The 23,901-nt window shown below is 43.9% G+C and overlaps 1 protein-coding gene across 1 annotated transcript in view; it reads right to left on the bottom strand.

Moving 5' to 3' along the window:
• Positions 1-23,901, bottom strand: part of POLR2B (RNA polymerase II subunit B) — a 151,203-nt gene that overhangs the window by 56,038 nt on the left and 71,264 nt on the right. Inside the window, exons 19-20 of the mRNA XM_018562201.1 lie at positions 16,638-16,734; positions 10,453-10,547 (exon numbers count right to left, since the gene is read on the bottom strand). Coding sequence (XP_018417703.1) covers positions 10,453-10,547; positions 16,638-16,734 — 192 coding nt within the window. The remainder of the gene's footprint in view (positions 1-10,452; positions 10,548-16,637; positions 16,735-23,901) is intronic.

Genomic DNA, 23,901 nt, shown 5'->3' with positions numbered 1-23,901 from the left:
CAGGGACCCTCCCTACATGGCTCCTGATGAGAATGGGGACCAAGCAGCAGGGGTCAAAACTTAGAGGGCTTGTCCTATAGGGTTAAGGGGCGAATTGTTAACCCATTGTGTGCTGCCATAAAGATGCACCAGGAAAGGAAAAATACCTCAGAGTAGGGTTAAACCACTGTTTTTGCCATCTGAGTCTCATTAGGGGGATTTTCCTTCCCTTCCTGTCCTGTAGACTCAACAGAAATGAGAAAATCTTTCTACTAAGGGAAAATTGGATTTTTGACTTGCCAGTCATAGCTGTTTCTTGGAGTACAGTACAGGACACAGGCAATTCAGAGATGACTGGGTAATATGCATTTATCACCAGGTGATTGTACACTTGCCAGAGCTGTGAGGACCATCATATAACCCCACCCAAGCAAGCATAGAGCATTCAGAGGGACAGGTGCTGTGTCCTGCACTGTACTCCAAGAAACAGATTTTACTGGTAAAGCAGAAATCCAATTTTCTTGATCGTGCAGTACAGGATGCAGGCAATTCAGAGACTGAACATCACAAAGCAATACACTGAGGGGAGGACAACAGCAAAACTTAGGTAAATGGCCGGACGGGAGCCTTGTAGATGCGGGAGGGCAACTTAAGACGTCCTCTTCCCCCCCCCCCGCGTGCACACGAGCGGGAGAACTGTGCACGCACTGTTCATTGGACAGTACGGTTTCAAAAACAAGGTATAGAGCGCCAGTGAAATTGGCTCTATACCTTGCGATCGAGCTGTAACAAATCACAATGGCTCTATACCTTGCGACCGAGCTGTAACAAAGTAAACAATGGCTGCGGTTTGCAGGCTTATCACCATCACCTCTATCACATACCGTTTGGATGTGAGAGAGGAGATCGAGCACTATGCAACGATCGTCCACAGTAAGAAATTAAATTGATATACAGATAAGCGATTTTAGTATCATCAGTGTGATTTCAGAGTCAGTGCGATCTCACAGTCATCATTGTGATCTGCAGTGTCATCAGTGCGATTTCACAGTCTCAGTAGTGTGATCAGTGCATTGTAGCCCCATCAGTGATCCGCAGTGTCATCAGTGCAATTTCACAGTGTCAGTGCATTGTACAGTCTCATCAGTGGTATTTAGCGTCATCAGTGCCACATTTGCAGCACAAATCATCAGCATTCAGTGTCAGTAGTGCCAGCAGTAAACCTCAGTGTCTACCACAGTGCCGGCCTATTATCACCAATCAGCTTGTTACGCTCACATAACTTGTAAAATACCAGTGGTCATCCAAAGCCCCCAAGAATACCCAATAAAAATGTACAAAAATAATGTACAGCAGTGAGAAGGTATTTCACATTCTCAGCATGTCAGATAAGAGGGACAGAGAGGCCTCCCTGTCAGATTCTGGATCAGAGTATGAACCTATTGAAAGCAGTGTTTCAGCATCCTCCTCTGATTCAGAAGTTGTCCCAGCGAAAAGAACCAGGCGCGCTTGTCCAACATCCAGCTGACATGCAGCAGGCAAGCACCAGTAGTGCCCCTCATCCCCAAGCGGAGGCAAGCACCAGTACTGCCGCTCATCCTCAAGCACCAGTAGTCGGGTGATCCAACATCAGCCACGAAGAATTAGGCCCCAAAGAGCCCATGCTAATGTACCAGGAGGCACTTTCAAATCCTGTATGGCTACCCTCTAATTCTGTAACATCAGTCATCCCACCCCCATTTACTGCCATTCCAGGAGTCCAAGTGGAAATGGAGAAGTTTACCGCAATCCAATTTTTTTTGTCTTTTTACTGATGACCAATTTAATTGTCACTGAATCCAACCTTTAATATGAGCAGCTCATTGTAAGCAACCCCAATTCCTTCTATACCAGGCCATTTGAGTGGAAACCTGAGTGTTTCTGAATTTAAAATCTCTCGGCCTAACACTCAATATAAGACTCACCAAAAAAATGAACTTTTTGCGTACTGGTCTACACACCCAATCCATCACATGCCCCTATAATCTGCAATGATGTCCAGGACAGGATATAAAATGATCATGAGATTTCTACATTTCAACGCCAATTCGATTTGCCCTCCCAGACGTAACCCCACATTAGGCCACTCATCAATTTTTTCCCGCCGGATTTTCAGAAATGTACACTCCCAAACAAAACATTTGTATCAATGAGTCCCTTGTACATTTTACAGGCAGGCTATCAAACAATATCCCCCCAGCAAACGCGCCAGGTATGGGATAACATTTGTGAAAGACACAGGATACACATACGATTTCCGTGTGTATGAAGGCAAGGATAGCCATTTGGAGCCCCCCCTGGATGCCAATGGTATATGGGAAGCAGTGGAAGAATTGTGTGGGTCCTACTGTCACCCCTATTCCACCAGGGATACCACCTCTATGCGGACAATTTTTATAGCAGCGTGCCCCTGTTCACACATCTTCCTCAAAAAACCTGAAAAACAGGGGAGTCAGCCAGTTTGATGAATTAGGAACTTTTAGCCTTCAAATGAAAAAGGACAAAACGGGATGTTTACATGCTTTCATCCATTCAGCCAGGCACCTCCGTGGAAATCCAATGAAGATCTGCCCTGTTCCAAAAACCTCTAAGTGTCGACAAATACAATCTATATATGGGTGGTGTAGACTTCAATGACCAGAGGATGCAGCCCTACTTGGCAACCAGAAGATCCATTCACTGGTACAAAAAGGTTTCCATTTAACTTTTTCAATTGGCGATGTACAATTCCTATGTGATTAACAAGTCTGCAGGAAGAGCTGGCTCTTACCCAAAATACCAAGAAGAAATTATAACAGCCTTGATTTACCAGGAAGGCCCTGCTTCTGAAAGGCTTCAATCTGATGCAGTCAGCAGGCTACATGAGAAACATTTCCCCGATCTGATCCCTGCCACCCCAGTAAACCGGGCACCCCCCCAAAAATGCTCTGTGACTCAAAAAAAGGAAAGAGGCGGGACACGCGTTACCATTGTCCCAACTGTCCCTTGAAACTTGGCCTCTACATCAAAGATTGTTTCGGTCTCTACCATACCTCACTGCAATTTTAGTGTAGGTATGGTGAAGGTGTTTCTCTGTGCTTGACTAGCTGCTGTGCCTTATCTCATGTGTATTGACTTCCACGTTTCTGCCTGCCACTGGACCGACCCTTTGACCACATACTTACGTCTCTGTCAATTGCAAAAGAGCCAAAACTTGGGACAGCACCTTGGTGAACATCCTTTGTACCAAAGACAGGGTGAAGGAAAGGATGTTGTTAAAATGGAGAAACTGCTGGTGACCTTGAAAAATGAGGGGTGGGCAAAAAAAACTATCCCCACACAGAAAACTTAACCCGTCTAAATGACAAAACATTACGTCCGAAACTTGCATTCGCAGACACCAAAAAAAGTGTGGCTTGCTTAGTGAAGAAAAGTTCCTCTATTTCGTACATAAACTCTACCCGATTGACCAATTTGGTCATGTGGTAGCCCTAGTTTCCTTCCATAACCCGGGTATTCGTGATCTGGCTGCATTTATCAAATGTTTGCCAAGGGTTTTCTGTGGTCCCATATTATCCTGGTCCGGGGAGATGCAGTAAATACACACCAGGTGTAAAAGTCAGTGGTACTCCAGTAATCTGATAAAGTAGATCATGAATTCATCTCCAAAAGCTAGAGAAGGGTACACGACCAACAACAGTGAGCCTTTTTCGAATTTGCATCTCCAACAGATCACGGGCAATCTAGGATCTATTTTGTGAAGTACAGGAGTCCTATATAAACGAGTGAGGATTTTAAAATTGGTTTCTTTGGTTCTACTACTCACCAAACTATTGTGTGCTCCTAAACAGACATCTTTCCAGATCTCATTCAGAACTTCCAGATCTAGCTCCTTCTCCCATTGTACCTTCAGGGCCTCAGAACGAGTGGATTTATCAGAACGCACTAAGGCACAAAGTCAAGAGATAAGATGTGCAAAGGGGCCCTTGCCGGAGCAGGCTCTTTCAAAAAGGAGTCCTATCTCTAGCAAAGTTACCTTGTGTTGTTGGGTCAGTGAGGTAGTGTCTCACCTGAAGTTATGTCAACCAGGGAACCTGTCCCTTTTTGGAAAAAGGAGCCAGTGCTGCTCTACCAAAGAAACTGTTATGTTTGAAAAACGTATGTGCCATCAATGAGGTAGGAGGACGACCAGTGGGTGGGGAAATCTGTTGTGAACCCAGGAAGAAAATCCGGGTTATCTGTCAGAGGGATCAAAGTGCAATCAAGTGTTGTCAGTGTACCACGGCTTCTAAGGGTGGAAAATTCTCTCAGGGAGGCCCCTATCAAAAGATGAGCATCGAGACAATCCGGCCTGTGCTGGTTCGAAAGCCAGGTAAGAGCTGTCAAGGGATGGGATGCCCAATTCAATTCCATGACAACTCAAAGTTTGAAATCAGCATGAATATGCCAATCTATAATCCGACTCATCTGAGAGGCCAGGTAATATCCCAGTATGTCTGGTATATCTAGGCCACCATACTGTTTAGAAGTTTTCAATAAAAACCACAGTAGTCAAGGATGCTTATCCTTCCAAACAAAGCTTCTAAATTAATTGTCAATGTTCTTCGAATAAGATCTACTCAGCATGATGGGGATAGCTTGAAACAGGTATAATAGCCTTGGCAAAACATTTATTTTGAGTAGAGCCACACGGCCAAACCAAGTAAAAGGAAAAGTCCCTCCATTTATTTAGGTCTTGTTCGATTGTCGCTTCAAGGGGAAGAAAATTAGGGCGGAAGTCATTGGTGGAGAACGGTAAGTGGATACCTAGATATTTGACAGAAGAGGCCCGGCTGTAAGAAAAGTCACTCTTCAACATCTGGGCAACATACCTACTTTTAGTGCCTCTGATTTGGTATGACTAATAAACAAGTTTGACAAAGTGCCATAATCCAAGAAAAGGGACATAAGTCTGCACAAGGATTTCCTGGGTTCGGTCAGGAAGAACAGCATATTGTCGGCATAGGCCGCTACCTTATGCTCAATGCCCTTCAACATGACACCACATATTTGTGGATCAGCCTTTATAAAATGTAGGAAGGGTTCCAGCCTTGGAATGAAAATGGTGGGCGATAGGGGACACCCCTATCTCGTGGCATTAATGATGCCAAAGGGCAAAGACAGACAACCCATGGTATGCACCCTAGCCCAGGGCAAGAAAACACAGCTCGAATCCAGCTCAACACCCGGTGGCCAAGGCCTATGTGTCTAAGAATCTTCAACATAAAATCCCAAGCTACCCTATCAAACGCCTTCTCCGCATCTGTAGAAAGCAAAACTGCTTTCTCATTATGTGTTTCTAGCCAGTGGACAAGATCAATGGCTCTGATCGTATTGTCCCTAGCCTCTTGGTCAGAGACAAATCCCACCTGATGACAATCAATCAAGGAGGGTATGAATGGGAGAAGGCAAGTGGATAGGATCCTGTTGAACAGTTTTAGGTCAACATTGAGCAATGATATAGGCCTGTAAGCTGGAGCAAAGCTGTTGGTCCTTGTCTTCTTTGGGTATGACCGTGATATGATCTTCAAAAGTCTGGGCTGGAAGAGCGGTATTGGACCTCTATACAGTTGTAAGCTGAGAGAAAGTGGGGATGAAGCACGTCCTGAAAATGTTTTAAATATTGAGATGGGAGGCCATCCGGGCCAGGACTCTTACCTGGTTTGGTCTGAGATGTGGCCAGTGTCCGTTCCTCCACTGAGATAGGATTTTCAAGAGATTGGCGAGTGGCGCCTCTAAGGTAGGCATGTGCGACTTCCGTATGAAGGCCCAAAACGTGCCTTTCCAGGGGTGTCCCAAGAAGAGGGTGAGGCTAGATTATAGAGGGTGTTGTAATATTCCTGAAAACAAAAGGCAATGTCTGGAGGCGAGGACACTACTTGGTTCTGTGACATACGGATACCTTGAATATGAGAATATCTCTGGTTTTTAACTGCTCTCTCTAGAAGTCTACCACATTTCTTACCGCCCTCATAATAGATGCCATTCCTCAGGGTAAATTCCCTATGGATTTTAGCATCCAACAGTGTGGCTAATTCCTTCCTGGCTTCTAAAAGTTCAAGATAGGTCTTAGCCACCAGAGACTCCTTATGTTGGGATTCTAGTTTGGAAATACGATCACACAAGTCGCACCTGAGCCAACCGCTCTATTCCCCTTTGCTGCAAGTGATATTAAGCGGCCTAGAACAAAATATTTATGCACCTCCCATACCGTCGGCGTTGAAGGTACACTACCCACATTAATCTCAAAGTAGGTACGCAAATCAGTAGAGATAGAAGACACTATTCTATTGTCTGACAGGAGGGAAGTATGCAGTCACAAAGTAAATCGTCGAGGTGTTGGCGAGTGTAAAAAAGAGAGAGGCCATAACTGGTCTGATGTGGGGATGTTGCCTATAGAGGAGCGTTTAAGTTTCAGTAAATCCCTCTGAGTGATGAATATGTAGTCTATGCGTGAATTTTTAGAAGTAGAATAAGTGAAATCCCTTCCGTCTGGGTGAAGTGAGCACCATGTATCAACAAACTCAGATCGTGAAGTTTAGTTTTCAAAAACGTGAGCGTCCAATAGGGTAGCAAGGATTTCTTATCTGAAGTATGACTCAGGGTAGTCAATGCCACATTGAAATCTCCTCCAAGGATTACCATGCCCTCCGACACCTCAGCCAATTTAGTCATAAGCATACTAAGAAATTGGGCATGCTGTCTGTTGGGGAAATTGACACATGCAATAGTCACAGGGGAACCCGCCACGGTGCCCTTCAGAATAAGGTAACGACCATCATCGTTTAGTTCCAACGTCACCTCTAAGGGCAGAGAGCGATGCAACAAGATAGAGACCCCCACAAGACTTGTTGGAGGGTGAGGATGCACGATAAGCCATAGGGTAAAAATTATTGCCAAGTTTAGGTAACTTGCCATGTTTAAAGTGCATTTCCTGCAACCGTGCTATGGAGGCCCTGTGATGCTTTATTTCTCCCAAAATCTTAGCTCTCTTCACTGGAGAATTGAGAGGACAACTAGATCATCCAGACACGCTATAAGCAAAAGGAAGAAAAACCCACCCAAAACAGAAAACTGACAAAGAGGGCAACAGGGGGGTGTGCGATGACCCCTACGGGAGACACAGACCCCAGAGGAAAAAGGGAAAATACAGAAACAGGACGATCAAGAAACGAAAGAGGAAAGGAATTGGAGGAGAGAGCAGGAAAAACACGCACAAAAAACCCACCACCCTAACAAGAAAAAAAACCCGGGACGGACTAACAGCCCGACTGTGAAGGAAAGACTGCTATAGGTAAAAGAAAGCGGACAGAGGAAGCGGAAGGCCGAAAAAGCCCTGTGCGCCCAGGACCAGCTCAATGGGTGATTCGGCAGTCTGGTCCAAGATGTAATTGAAGATAGACAGCAGAATGGAGAATACAGCATCTGGCATAATCCTTTATGGGACCCCAATATTGTATCGTCTCCCACGGTTGTCCAGATCCTCCAAGTGCTGCCATATATAGATCAAATTGTGTACCGTGCAGTCATGCTGAGAAATGAAGTCTTTGGATCTGCGCCTTACGTTTGCTGCTTGCACGTCCCACCTCATAAAAAGGCAGCGGCCTTTGTCTTGAAGATCCATGTGCAACTCCGAAACTGCAAACACAAAGCTTCCTTAATGTCAGAAAACACCTAATTGAACTCCAAACGTGTCGGGAGATGCTGGAGGTAAGAGAGGTGAGTATCTGACGAGTAAGTAAGCCCTGGCCGGGCGCGCTTGTGTGGGAGGGCTCGGTGTGGGAAGGAGCCCGCACCATATTGAAAGACGCTGTGCCTGATGCATCTGGCTGCTGTGTGCGGAAGGATTTAAGGCACTTAATAGCTCAAGCTGTGAGCCAGAAACAGCGGCCGACTTAGTCGGCATCGGGGGATTGACAATTTTCACCATAATAGCCACGGGAAGGCGTGTTGAGCGTTGTATGGGTCTCAGTTAGCAGGGGTTCTAATAGAAAGAGGCCATCAGCCTCGCAATGCAATCTACGAACCCAGCACCTTGCCCCTGATGCCAAGGAAAAAACTAGAGATTTGTTCAGTAGGTGGGGGGTGGGCCACCATCAGAGGCAGACCCAGGCTGTTTTTTGGCTTTTGTTTTGTGCCTAGCGCCCATCTCTTGCATGGGGTGCTATAACCCTGGAGGTTCCAGATCTTCAATCTTCTTCACAGTGTCCTTCAATGAACGGAAGAGAAAGAATGGATTTCATCGAGGGGGAAACCCCCCCCCCCCATAGAAACAGCAGAACACTAGGAAGTACCACACCATGTACCACAAGTACCACACCAGGCCCACAACTTTAGGAGTCAGTTGTGTTCAAGTTGTAGCAGCAGGTAGCTGTAGGTAGTGGATTGTGAAACTTGGCCATGGGTAGCAGTACTGATCATAAACTTGATCAGTTTATGTGAGGCAGTTCCTGTCAAGCCTGAAAAGGAGAGAACCTTGGCCTAAAAAATTGCGGCCAGGTATCCATTAGCATAAGGAATATATCCTTCATGTTTTGGATCTGTGATAGAAGGCAGACATGCAGATACATTTTAACCCTTTCCCTGCCGTCGCCATAAGGCATACATACAGAGGAACAAAACTGTTCCCAGCTGGCCAGGTCAGTATGGCTTACGGAGGCAGTACTGCCCCCTGTACAGTCTCCTTTATATTAATAGCTGTCATCAGCGGCTCAAATGCTGCTGATGACCGCTATTAAACAAAAATAATGGGCACCCACCCCTACCCCGCCGGCATCTGGAGCCTCTCATCCCTGCCTGGAGCCACTCCAGGCTGTGATCTGTGTCTGCATGGATCCCCGCTGCTCTCCCCCACTTGTAGGGGCTGTGGCAGCGGGTATACGAAAAAACATCCCCAACGGGCAGCTGGCGAGGAGCGAGCGGCAGCTGGCGAGGAGAAGCCGCAAGTTTCAGGATTCAGTTTCAGGAGGAGAGCGGAGCCGCTGTCAGTTTCAGGATGACAGCGGCTATGTGCGTGGCCGAGCGAAGGATCAGTAAATATCAGTGATATTTACCGATCCTCTGTGCAGAGCAAACACTGGAGTGATCGTCTGATCACTCCAGTGTTTGTAAATAACTGGGTGTAGTAGAGAACCAGCTGCACTCCTTACCGGAATAGTAGTAAACCCGCAGAGTAGGTGGGTGCTTGCAGTGACCACGGACGGCCCCGTGAAAAATGCAAAAATAGTAAGGATTGTCACCAGCACACCAAAGGTTTTGAAGCAAAAAGTCCTTTATTGACAAATCGCCATTCAATGCAAGCGCTTTCAGGGTCTCAGCAGTACCCCTTCATGAGGCTCAGAAGAGCCTGAAAACTAGGGATTCGCTCCATGAGACGCACACACATTTCCCCCCGCCTTTTGGGGAGCGAAAAATACATTTATAATAATGGAAAAAAAATAAAATGTAAAAAAAAATAAGTGTACATTTTTTTTTTTTTAAAAGCACAACCCCCACAACATACACATGCACCGTATTGTGGTGTATGCCATGCACACGTTGTTAGAACGCATTGCAGTGCATGGATTTTTTTTTTAAACATTTTTTTAACTGTGGCAGCGCATGGCTAAGCTTTGTGACACATTCCCATGCGTTGTGATACCTTGTGTTGCTATTAAATATACAACTGTATAATTTTAATCACAACACAAACACCAACACAGTGCAAAGACGATTTTTAACACAAGTCGCTTATTTACAGTTTTGCATACCTTCATTTGTTTACCTTTTCACAAAAAGGCGCAATTTAAAATGTTCAAATATTTGTTATTTATTAACTCAATACAGTTTTATCTTTTAGATTTAGTCAGAAAATACTTTTTTTTGTGCACCGATACTGATTTTAGTGTGCTTTATCAATTCGTGTATTTTTATCGGTTTAATATTAATTTGAGAAACATTTGCGCAATTGTCATAGGGCCTACAAATTTAGTGGCACCATTTTTTAATTCTACCGGGCCTGCACTTTCAGAAAATATATGGTTTTGGGGGGACTTTTACAAAAGCTGGCAACGCAGCAGTTGTAAATCAAATCAATGGGAAAAATTGAAAAAATGGCGTGGCCAGCTGAGGTGCAAAATGTTTCCTGGAGGGCTTGGCAGCGAAAGGGTTAAACGTCTCAACAAGGTTTCAACTTCTTATATAGCCAATTAAGTCTTGCATAAAATGGACAAAACAAAATACCATTTCATGGTCAAGCTTGCTCACTGAATCAGTATAAATAAAACAAATAGTTCCTGTAACTGTCCCTGACAACATTGCGTGTTTGCTGTGTTAAATGTTTAACCAATCATGTCTGGTTGTTTGCCCTAAGATATCTAATAAAATAGCTACCAAAAATGGCAACATTAAAATAATGTAGGAGATGAAAATTCTCACCTTGACAGGTTTCACGGATAGGTTTCTCAAAAATTTCTTCTTGATCAAATCCTTTTTTGGACTCCTGTTCTTTATAGGAACGGTAGAAGACAGATCTATTTTAAGAGAAAACAACAAAGTTTATTTTGTAATACAGGTTTCTTTTTTAGAAGCACCAACACCATTACAACTAGCAAATATGTATGTATAGCGTAATTCTATGAGAGAGAAGGGTGGGCCGAAAAGGGATGAAGGAAGATAAGGAAGAAGAGATACAGAAGGGAGGACGAACAAAGAACAGCTATACGTTTGTCTGAAAACAACAAAAACTTGTGAGGGTCTTCCCTTATATAGGCCACTGCCAACAATACCATCGACAAGTGCAGAGAGGAAACCTACCAACCAGGCCTATGTGGGTACAGCAGCTCGTAAAAAGCAAGAGCATGGTTCAAGCGCTGGGTATAGACGTCCTAACTACTCCCCACATAATGGAATCAAAATATGGTAAAGCCATACTCTCCCTCCAGCACCTAACACTGAAGCAGTGAGAGGAACACAATTAAAAACTGCCAGTCAGTATACTGATAATCCTTAGCCCCAAGGATCCTGGCAAATATCCAGAATTCAGCCAAAAAGGATTGAGGTCCTGGAGGGGCTTCCTGTATCATTATTCCTAGCGCTGTAATGTGCTTGCACACCTATATTACAATGGTATGTATGCGCCGTCCACATAATTCGGGACGGATTTGTTACACTTGATGGGTATAAAGCCCAGATGATGAGGGGTATATCTAGATAGTGGAGGAGGCTAGCTGATCACGGCTGAGGGAGAGTAGGCCAAAGTAGGGCTGCAGCTATTATTATGATAATCGATTAGTTGCCTGATTATTTTTTCAACTAATCAATTAGTTGCTTTTCCCCCTCAACTAATCGATGAGAATAGTTGCCAACTATTCTTTCTCATAATTATATACACACCACACATACACTACTCGCTTGGTTTCTCTCTCTCTGTTTTTGTGTACGAGTATGCATGCGTTTGGATGTGCATATAACATGTATAGTCATACACATTCTCTCTCTCATGCACGCACGCCAATCTGAAGGCCACACAAAGTTTGGAGGTCTGTAGCTATTGACTCAGCAGACAGTTGGCGACTCCTGCTCACTGTGCGCTTCAGCATGAGCTAACCCCGCTGTCATTTTATGTGGCCTACCACTTAGTGGCTGAGCTGCTGTTGTTCCCAGTTGCTTCCACTTTGTTATAAGACCACTAACAGTTGACCGTGGAATATTTAGTAGCAAGGAAATTTCACAGATGGACTTTTTGCACAGGTGGCAACCTTTCATGGTACAACGCTTGAATTCACTGAGCTCCTGAGAGCGACCCATTCTTTCACAAATGTTGAGTGGAGGTGATTGGAACACCTAAATCCAATTATTTAAAAGGGGTGTCCCAATACTTTTGGCAATATAGTATCTCTCTATCTCCATCAATATGTGTATTATTGTTATACAGGATTTATATAGTGCCAACACTTTTTTCTTTTCTGAAGATATGGGTAAACAACGCGATTTAACAGCCTTTGAACGTGGGATGATTGTTGGCGCTCTGAGCCATGGAGCGAGTATCAGCAAAACAGCAGAATTCGTTAAATGTTCAAGAGCAGCTGTTATTAAAGTGTTTAAAGACCGCACTGTCAGCCGAAAATCTGGGTCTGAACGTGCGAATTGTGGCCGTCAGCGACTATTCAATGTTAGTTCAGAACGGAGAGTGGCAAGATTGGTACAAGACAACAGAAGGGCAACAGTGCAGTGTCAGATTCCTTGCATCACCTTTCAACATCTCGTGGAGTCACGAGGCTGCCCAACGAAGTCATCTCGTGGCCCAACGAAGTACTGATGGGGTGGTCATAATAATCTGGCCACTCTGTGTATATGTGTATATAATATCTTTAAGGGTGTTCACCCCATAGGATGCTGATATACAGCTAGGTCCCCTCTTCCTGGATTCCACTCCTGCAGCCCCCTGGGGGGGAGTCGGATACTGGAAACTTCTGGCACATGACCCTGATTCTATGTAGATGGAAGATCTCATGTCACATTGGTTCACAGTAAGCTGTTCTTTAGATTGTATGGAAAATATGGATGCTACATGCATTATATTTAGTTAATATTTGATTGAGTGTTTATGATTTATTTATGCTGTTACAGCCTATTGGAATTATCCTCCTGAGTAAGCCATTTTGGCGAAACACGTAGAGGAAATCTCTGAAGTGTTTAGAAAGCATGTTAATACCAATGACATGTGGAATTGCATAAATATTGCACTTGATCACTTTATAGGCCATGTATAGGACAGAATATTTTGTCCTGATCCAATTTTCAAGAGTCTCTACCCTGTTTGTGGTATTAGGTTAGCTCAGATGTCATTTACCTTTCCAACATCGCCTCTATCTTCTCAGTTTGCATCTCTATAGTTGGTTTAGTGGAGACAGAGTTACGTATAGAGCGTAACTCACGATTGTCCAGGGAGGCCTGAGTGGTCGACATGACTGGCTGTGAGATGGTGCCTCGTCAGTCTACGCAAATGGGGTGACCTCCAAACAGCCGGTCCGTTGTCGGACAGGGAGGATTAGCGTGCATGAGCTGCAGGGAGAAGTGGTGTGGGAATGGCGGTATCCATCGTTTCACTCCCGGCCTGCGGGCAGTTGTTAGGCAAGCTCGTGGACAGTTGCTGTTTCGAGTACCGCAAGTTGGCCTGGGACCACGGCAGCAACGGCTGGAAAGGGAGGTCCAGAGAGGAGCAGCGTGCACAAGCTGCCAGGGGAAGTGGTGTAGGGCAGCTAAAATAGAAGAAAAATTTATTGCCATAGTTTTTGAAAAAGACCCAAAAAAAAAAAAAAAATTGTTCCAATGCATAAAAAAAAAAAAAGGTAAGGAGGAACAGGTGGGTGCCATAAAAGAGGAGCATGGGAGGTTGATCACAAATGATAGGAAGAAGGCTAAAATATTAAATGTATTCTCCTCCACAATATTTACTTTGGAAAAAGCTGCATCACGGTGAGGATTAAGCCAGGGTTCGCCAAGGACTAGAAAAACGTAAATAAATCCCAGGGACCAAATAACTTGCACCCACAGGTATTTAAAGAGCTACGCATGATTGTATAGCGAGGCCATTGTTCAGAATTTTTAAAAGACTGCATGCTGACTGGTAGGGATGTTCAGATACCAGTGCCGATACTTGGCATTTTCACGAGAACTACCGGGGTTGCAGCTGGGACCTAGTTCTGGCGCTCCACCACTGTCCTGTCACATGACAACAAAAATGTATCAGTACTTGTATGCAAGTACTTGGACAAGTATCAGTACTTGAAAAAATTGTATCGGTGTATCCCTATACGTTAGAAAAAATAATCATGCATTAAAACAGGGATGCACAAATCCCAGGAGCTCTGTATGCTCCTTAACAATGACAGCTGCCTCCTAACTTTTATTTTTTATTTTTCTCTAGTTTAGTCTTGCAGCTGTAACAGTATGTGTACATGTACTGAGTACGGTACTTGGTATCTGAACATCCCTACTGACTGGGGAGGTAGCAGCTGATTGGCGTAAAGCAACTGTTGTACCAATATTTTAAAAAAAGGTTTGAGATGTGTACCTGGGAATTACAGACCAGTCAGCTTAACATTGATAGTATGCAAGGTATTTGAGGGTATGATAGAGCTTTATATTAACAAATTTGCATATGGGCATGATATCATGGGTAAGAATCTACATGGCTTCAGGAAAGATCATTCAAACAAACCTATTAGCATTCTATGAGGAGGTGAGTGGCAGCCAAGATGGAGGAAAGCCAGTGGACAAAGTGTACCTTGAGTATGCAAAAGCATTTCATAACAGTACCTCAAACGCTTAAATTACAAGCTTCAATCTATAGGTATTGATGAAATGGTGTGTACTTGGATAGAGAACTGGCTAAATGAAGGTGTCCAGAGAGTGTCAATAAATGGCTTATTTTCTAAATGGTCCTCGGTTGGCAGTGGCATGCCCTAGGGTTCTGACTTGGGGCCATTACTGTTCAACCTGTTTATCAACAATATTGGGACTGGTATTATTAGCAATATTTTAGTTTTTGCTGATGCCAAAATGTGTAGGGTAATAAACATGACTGAAGACAAGGAAATATTACAGAAAAACCTGGATAAAAAAGGGAGGTGTGCATCTTCATGGCAGATGAGATTTAATATTGAGAAGTAAGCTTATGCATTTGAGTTAAAAATACACATGCAAGCTACTCATTAATGGGCCTTTCACTGGGGAAATCAGAGGTGGAAAAAGATTTGGGAGTCCTTGTGGTCAAGAGCCTTAGTAAAAACATGCAATGTCAGGTTGCAGCAAATAAGGCAAGCAGGGTATCATCATTAAAAAAAATACAAATCCATAATTATGCCCCTTTACAAAACTCATCTTGAGTATGCGGTTCAGTTTTGTTAACTGAAGGGGTTAGAGGACCTAAACTATGAAGAAAGACTGCAAGAATTAAACTTGTTCAATCTGGGAAAAAAAGAGGAGACAGAGGGGACATGATATTAACACACTAACAGTGATGGGATAATCAGTAAAACTCTTTACGGTTAGTTCACTTAAGAGGCCATCTGAAACTGGAAGAAAAAAAAGGTTTAATCTTAAAGTGTGAAGGGGATTCTTTATTGTGACAGCTGTAAAATTGTAGAACTCCCTTCCACAGGCAGCAGTTTCCGCTGGGAATATAGAATCATTTAAAACCTGTCTAGATACATTTCTCAGAGAGCAAGATATACAGGGGTACAGGTAATCTTAGTAACACTAACACAGGGCCTCTGAGTAAGTGAAGGTACCAATTGAAGGGAGCAGAGCTTTTTTTTTACCCGGCAGTAGCACAGCACAGCTGCTGGAGGGGAAAGCGAAGTTTTTTTCCCAGCAGACAGCCTGGGAAAAGAAGGGGGGGTAGTTGGTGATGGAGAGAGAGACACAACAACTGATGCTGGGGGGGGGGATGGGCGAAAGGGGTCACGCAACAATTTCCTTGGGCGAAAAGGGGTCACGAGTTGTTCATCCTCAACAACTACATAACTATGTAACCATGTGGAAGAGCAGCAAAGTCCACCTAAACACTCTCCAGCGGTTAGGCAAGCTTGGGGATGGTGGCCGTGTTTAGGTTTGCAAGTAGGCCTGAGGCCTCAGTGAGGAGAGTCTCCTGAAGAAGTGTGGCCAAGGATGGATGGGAGCAGGTTCTAGCTGTCCTCCTGTGGGACAATGGTAAGAGCTGTCTGGCCTGGAGAGAGGTCGGGCACTGCAGAGCCAGATGAAAACCATGTGCGCACATTGCCAGACCAATGCATTAGCACATCTTGTGGCCCAGGACTGTTGGCACAAAGCAACTTGTCTGTCAATACTGCTTTGTTCTGTAGTGACATAGGGTTCAGGTGACTAACTGAAGTACCACTTTTACTGCAAAATGGTATACCTGCTGTAGTAGCAATGAACATTGTTGTGCCGCAGCACTTAGTGGGCCAGGACTGTTTGCACACAAACTCGTCAACACTGTTTTGGCCCTGTAGGATCAGAGAAAGGGACCACGATATGCAGAGGGGGACCATCCAATACTCCTTAAAATGTCAAAACTGCAGCATACCTTTTTAACAGGTGTCTTTTTGGCTGGTCACATGATGTCCTGTAATCCTTACTCTTCTCCAGTGTTGGCTCTAGGCTTCAGAGAACAGCACTTACGTTGAAGTGAGCACTGTTTTTGGCAGCATTGTACCATTTAAAAAACCTGAAGTTGAGTCCATAAACAAAAATTCCTGTGCCATGAGAATGGTACTATTGCAGCAAAGAACCAGAAATGTTTGGATAGTCCGTCTTGGGTGTGCTCTCATGGGGTGGACACTTGTTTACAGCATGGAAAGTTGAGAACAACCAAAGACTGTTACCATAGTAATGAACTCGCTAACACTTCTCCATGCAATACTATAATTTAGGACCATACCTCTCACATATCCTAAAATACAACTAGAGTATAGTTTTAGAGTGATTTTATTTTCATGTTTCATGTCTGCTCAATATAACCTTGGTTATTTCTCACTAATTGCACTTTTTAGGATCAATAAAAACACCAAAATGTAAAATTTAGTTCCAGGGAACAGTGTTTAGCAAAAACAAACCTGAAAAAACCTCTATCCACAGCAGAGCGGTTCATGATGACAGAATCCTCCTGGTTATATCCAGTATAAGATGCAATAGCAACAATAGAATTGATGCCTACAAAAAAAATGAAAAGGATACATAAGAATTAATCACTGTAAATATACCACCCAAAACACTGACAATAGTGGGCATTCAAGACTATAAATAACAGCACCTTCAGAACTAAAATGCCTGGTAAAAAACTGTTAATCCCTTATCAGCCACCAATAATGACTGTAGCATGGAAGTAAATATGGCTAATGTCAGATCAAATCCATTTCCCTGTAATGACAACAGGCACATACATTGTTCACTCTGTAGTGTACACACCCCAGTAGAGAGTCTTTAATCATCAGTGTCCATGTCCCCACAACCAAATGTTCCCTTAATAGTTTGCACATTATCCTAACCCCTGTGCTGAACTTTTCCCAGTGTCTGCATTTTACAATTACCGAAGGGACACAGAGGATCCAGCTGCCAGGCTCCCAGAGGGAGGGAGAGAAGCATTCAGGAGGCTGATGTGGGGAGGAAACAGTTCTCAGTGTAGGGAGGAGAGAATGGTCAGCTGTCACAGGAGCCGAGCTCTACTCCTGCACCGTCCCGCTTGGCCTCCTGTGACAGGCAGAGTAGTCAGGATGGAGAACAGGTTACAAGCACTCAGCTATGTTATGAATTACCCAGTTATGAATGAACAGGAAGTTATCTACATCACTTCCTGTTCATTAATTCATTATTGTGGACATAGTAACTGACACTATCTCCAAAGTTTATGATGGACAGGAGCACTCAGTATAGAGGCTCCCTGTTCATTCATAACAGGGGCTGCAGAAACAGACTATGTCCACAATCTCTTTTTTTATTTTAAAAAGGGAAATATCAGGGGTCTGTTTAAACCGCAAATATCTCCCCAAAGACCCCGACTGTAAAGTAAGGTAAAAAAAAAAAGAATAGAGCAAATAAAATAAAAAAGTAAATTTATTTAATTTTATTTTTCAAGATGGGGGCGGGGGGCTATTGTCATTTTCGGTCTGACAATTTTAGTTTTCGGTCGTCTAGGTTTCAGTGCATTCCTAGTTGACACACCCTCTACAATCCTCTACTATACATACTGGCCCCTCTTATACCTTCTGGCACTCTTTTTTTGCAAATACTGTACACCATCATACATTCCAGCACTCCTATACATAGAAAGCTTTCATTTCCTACTTCTCTGCAGAATTGTACACATTGTAGTACTTCTTACTAACACTTCTCCCACACTGATTGTAATATTCACAACCCTGCCTGCTCTGGTAAAAGAATACTTTTGCAATTAGTAAATAACTCCATATATCCAATGTTTAAACATGTTATTTGCTAAAACAGACTTTTCACTAAAGAACACATTTAACTAAACTATAAAAATAGAATGCTATACCATTCAAAAGGTAAATCCATAAATATTTTAGATTAGTATAGAAGATATTTACCATAAAAATAAACTACAAACCATACGCTTGCATGTGTATTTGCAGTTTTACATCCCTATTTTCAAATGCCATCAGCAGCAGTTTACGATTTCCAGCTACAACTGTTTATTACAGAGCAGTGTAATTTTTTTATATCCCAGCTAGGGGGTCATTTATTTATAAAATTATTAGGATACTGAAGGGACACAATATTTTTAGGTTAAACAGTATTTTTTTCCCCCGAGGAATTACCTTCCAAGAATGGTTTCAATTTTATATATTTAAAGGAAAAACAGTGGGGGAAAAAAGGACAGTTGGGGATTAATAGCATAAGCACAGCTGCAGCTAAGAAAAAAATAAAAAAAAATAATGTTCTAGTGATCAATTAAGCAGAACCTGACAGCAGCTCCTGTACAGAAACTTTGAACTTGGCAGTTAAACTGGCAGATGATCCTAAAGGCTAAATACACTAGTGAGGACACTTTAGGACATGAGTCAGCAAACTTTTTCACATTGTCAATTGTCTACAAGAGTCAATTTACAAGCATCACACATCCAATGTGCAGTGAACAATACAGTGCCGTAGTTCTCAGATCAGCCCCAAATTATGCACCTTAAAAACGCACCGGTTTTTTCATTTATAAATGCTTCAGCTGGCGGTTCCACTTAGAGTAGGGTAAGTAGGCAGGCTCCTTCATGTCTGCAGCTACAGACTTGCCTACGGTGGTTCTTGGAGGTGGGCCGGGACCTAAATATCAGATGGGCCTCCCTAAACTGTCATGGAGGTGGGTGATCCGTGTGCCTAGTGAGCCGTCAATTACAGCCTTTGGAAAAGGCGTAGTATTATTATAAAGCAGGGGCCCCACCAAAGAAACATCTGGTGGGCTAGTCCAAGCCTGCACGGATGCCACGTGACAATCTTACAAATGCTACTAAAAATGGCACTGTGTGTGGGCCCTAGCACGCAAGCCTTAGGTTGCCTACACAAGGTATGTAAATAGTACTAAAATATGTTTTATGAAGTATTCCTTATATTAATATACTTACAAAATAATAACCTTATCTTATGGAGTTTATCCAGGGTGCTAAAAAGATTTTTGTATAAAACTTGTCTACCGAAGGCTGGAAACCAAAATTTAAAAAAACCAAGAAAACAAATACAAAATGAGTTTATATTCAAGAAAGACTGAAAGATAAAAGATGTAGCAAATGTTTAACATGCATAGTTAAACCTGACAAAAGAAAAAAATTGTTTCAAAAAAAGGAGAATTATGAGGCGAGTGATTTTCACTCAGCCTCATAATCTGAGCCGACGTATGACAGTGAAACTGTCACAGGTCAGCTCAGTAGATCGGGAAGTGAGAGAACACATACCGTTGCTCTGGATGGGCAGAGCCAACTGTTAATCCCGCAGCTAGGTGGATCCAGACAGAATTGTCGGGATCTATTTCGGCTGCAGCGTCTCTGTATACCGCGAGCTGTAGCTCGTGGTATACAGAGCTTTGGGTCACGGGAGAACGCTAGTTTGCATTCTCCCGCGACCCTCAGGAGAACTATGGGGAAAAGCCCTGACCCCATAGTTCTCCTTTAACATCTTTACTAGATTACTAAAGCAAGATATAAGAAGCCAATGGAACTATGGGCAAAAAGGGTGCCCCATAGTTCTCCTTTAGGGTCACGGGAGGATATATACTAACATCCTCCGGTGACCCAAAACTCAGCATACAGTGGGCTAATACCCGCTATATTCGGAAAGCACCGCAGGCCGGGACAAATCTCGACAACACTGTCAAGATGCACCTCGCTGGCTCACAGCTGGCTCTACCTCTCTAGAGGCAGAGCCAGCTGTGGCTGCCTCCTCCCCATCCGTTCCTCCAGTCAGTCTGACAGTCACTGCTCTCTGCAGTGAGAGGATTGGGAAGTCAGTAATCGGCGGAATGTGTTCGCTGACTTCCTGATCAATAGCACCGATCTGTGGCAGCTTCAGTGTCAGAGGTTTGCTTGAATTATGAGGATGAGTGTTTTTCACTCACCCCATAATTCTCCTTTAAAATGAGCACTATGGGGTCCAATCTATTCTTTAGTTTTGGATTCCATGGGCTATAGGAGTACATTTTGCAATTTACTCCTATAATCCCAAATGTATCCTAAACATACAATTGTTACTTTAAGATACTGTCGGGATCCTCCCACCTGATCATTCGTTACTGTGACTGACGGCGCTGCTTGAGAACTGCTGCGCGTCCACGAATATATGGGCATGCGCAGCAGCTATCTCCCTACCTCCACGTCCCCGGTGCCAGCAAATGGCAGCGCTTGTATGGAAGGCCGTTTCTCCTAACTGCCTCCACCCCTCCTTCCTCTCTCTCCCCGTTTTGAACATGTGCAGCAGTTGTATGGAAACCTGTTCCCCGTAAATCTTAGTACCCCCCTGCCGTTCAGCTATTACCACTGACTTGTCTCTCCAAGAGCTCACAATGTGAGAGGAGACATTCGTCTCTTTCTCATAGAACACTGGAGCTTGCAGAGAGGGGGCGGGGCTATGTAAATACTAAGCGGCTGTAAGGAAGGGGCGGGATTATGGTAATAGCTGAACGGCATGGGCAACTAAGATTTACGGGGAACAGGTTTCCATACAACTGCCGTAAGCATCAGATTACCGAGACAGAGCAGGGGAAGATCGGTGAAGAGAGAGGGAAATACTGGTAAGAGAGAGGGAAAGAGAAGGGAGGCTGAGTCAGCTTATTGCTTCAGTTGCCTCCCGCTCCCACATGTCAGCGTGCACACTCCAGCCGTACACAGTGTGCATGACTAGAGAAAGTGCGGCCACGGCAGATAGAAAGAAAAAAAAAAAGCTGAGGGCGGGGCTGCATTCACTGTTAACGCCCCCTAAGAGGAAAGGAGCATAACTGCAGGTGGCCGTTTTCTGTGACTTGTGATTCATTTATCTAGGATGTGCTGCAACTTTGGAAAAGAAGAATGCTAAGAGAGTAAAGGCAAGAAGTACTTTTATTTGCCCTTAGGTCAATATTCTCCTTTAAAAACGTAGTGCACACTAAGAAAATCCAATGTATTATACACTAAAACAGACCATCATCCCAAGATTTGCCCGTTCCATGCGTTTTAGAAGCTACTAGGCATTCTCCCTCAGAATTCATGTTTAAAAAGACAGAAGAAAACCCAAAACACTTTATGCAATTTCCAGGAGTCTTTCAGGACAGTACCTGACAGTACGACTCCACTCACCATAGCTAGGAAACAATTGCCTTAGACTTTAAAAAGGAGGTCTATCTTTGCAGTCAGCCAATATTTGAAAGAACAAAACATGGAACTTAACTGAAAGACAGTGATATGAAAACAATAGGAAGGAAGACTCCTGGAAATAGCGTTAGCTGTCAGACTTTCCCCAATCTTCTATCCAGGGCAGTACATGAGTGGATAAGGACAGGTTAGGCAGAGACAAAAGTCTTTCGGACTTTTCACCCAAAAGACTGATCCTATGTAAAAGGTGGGTCACGGTAATGGTGGTGAAAGAATGTAGAACCATTTGACCATGTAGCCACTTGACATGGTCAGGAGTGGCACCTGCATTCTTATCCCAAGAGGTAGCCAAAAGGTGGCAGCATGCGATGAAGAAATTCCTGCAGACAAAATATTTCCTGACTAGGAAGAATAAGCTGCCAGGTTTAGTTTTCAACTGAAAACGAAATACACAGTACTGAAGAAGCAGGTCTTCCCCAAGAGAGGGGTTGTCGCTAGGTAAAGCAAGGCAGAAAAACATGGCGATTTTGGCTAGATCAGGATCAGGGTGGTAATCTCACTTTCAAATTTCATCAAAACCAACAGCAGGAAGGGGGTGGGTTGGAGTCATAAAAAGGGAAATCGATGACAAAGTTGTTCTAACCCATTATACCAAGAGCATGTATGCCATTGCAATGTTGGACAAAACTTGCAGATGTTGACCCCTGAAATGCTGTCAGAGCCATTTCGGCAGCTCTGCAAACCCTGTGAATTTTCTCCAGTTCTCTGGACTCCGTGTTTTTTTTTTTAAACCAAGAACCAGGCACTTGCATCTACTGTCAGTCTCCTTAACCAAAATGACCAGAGGATTCCCTCAGAGAGATTGGGTCATTTTCTTCACCACCACCGAGCCCTTTTTATTTGTGGGCAAATAAGTATCAAGCAATCCAGGTATGCTTGATTTCAATATCATGTCTTTAGCAAAAAGGACTAGAAAATTATAGATAGGGAGCAAACCATGAGACTAGCAGAGAGGGAGTAGAACGCCTGCATACGCGCTGTACAAACACATGGCCCAGGCCATCTCCCTTGAATGATCTGCCATGTTTGCCCACAAAAAAAACCTCATTACTGGTGGGCGATGAGGGTGCCCCCTTGTCCAGACACACACATGCAAAGGACAACCCAGGCATATGAGCAGTGCAGGGGAGCAGAGTTTCTACTTTGCTGTGTCTGTACAGAGTCTTAGCAACAGCAGACGCATGTGTTCAGCCACACAGCAAGCCAGATAGAGAGGAAGATAGTGGGTGCATGTGCAGTACGGTACCCAGGAGGGAGGTTATGCAGGTGTGGTCCATAGCCCGTAAGCCTAAAGGGAACTGTACTGGTGCCACATTCAAAAGCTAAAAACACTGCTAAAAAAAGTGCAACAAAAGATTCACACCAGAGCCACAGATTTAAGCTTTTAGCTCACTAGGGATAATGCCTGGGCACCTAGGAGGCATGTCTGCAGCTTAACTGGGTGGCTTTTAGCTTCTCATCATAGATGAAGCAGCAGCCCAAGAGGCTATGCAATCCAAGTTTCACCCTCCGGGTGGACATACCTCCCCCCTGGGGATTCTTCAGGGTCAGGGCTCCACCTAGATGAACTACAGCCTTACACACGCTGCACAAGTGGCAAGGTGGTGGCCAGAAACTGGGCCCAGTGATTAAGCACATTGCAGGCCAGCCTCACAACTTTAATCCAGTGAGGTCTGGATACAGTCCACCAAGGCTCTGCAGAGGATAAAACTGATCCAGATAGCAGCTGGAGAAACGGCAATGGCTTAAGAGCAGCATGTAGGAAAAACAAACTAAAAGTCTTTTAGAAAATATAATGCAAAACAATGTGTACTTTCTCAGAGCTTGAAGATGCCCACCACCTAAAGGCACTAGCAAAAACAGACGCTGGCTGGGAGTGGGAGGGGTTATGCCAGGGAGTCCTATAGCTTCAATTAATTTGCCCTTGTTCAGTCACCTGAAGGTAGCTGCATAACACAGTGATTGAATAATCCAATCCCCTGTGACCTCTGATGGACAGTAAGAAAGGAAAAGTCTAGGCAATTCTTCGGAAGCAGGGTGTACAACACGGCTACATTATTAGTACCCTTCCTTCTTCCTAGTAGTAAGCTTAATCTGGGCATCTGTAAAGTCACAAAATTACTTTTAAGGTCTCTGGAAAGTGTGCCCCCCTTTAGAGCACTGTACCCCCTCCCCCTGTTCTTATCAGGCTCACCTATCCTCTGAGAGCCCCTGGATCACAAAAAACAGTTGAGGGAGTTGTCCACCTAAAAAAGATCAGGTAGATGTGCATGAACCATGAAGTACCCTGCTCTGAGCACTTCTGGTAGCTGTGCCTGGGTAAACAGCAGATCGGAAACTGTTTCGGGTGTGCTTGGGTACAGTTAAGGGAGAGGTTGGGGGGTCCCACTTGCCCAATGATATCACATAGGCAGATTGTCAACCTCCTAAAGGATAGAAATGAAGTAAAAAAAAAAAAAAAAAAAAAAAAAAA

The sequence above is a fragment of the Nanorana parkeri genome, unplaced genomic scaffold, assembly GCF_000935625.1.
Source record: "Nanorana parkeri isolate BGI_ZX_2015 unplaced genomic scaffold, ASM93562v1 scaffold565, whole genome shotgun sequence".
NCBI classification, from domain to species: Eukaryota; Metazoa; Chordata; class Amphibia; order Anura; family Dicroglossidae; genus Nanorana; species Nanorana parkeri.
The sequence above is the reverse complement of the archived record's forward strand: the minus strand, read 5'-3'. Positions and strand labels throughout refer to the sequence as shown.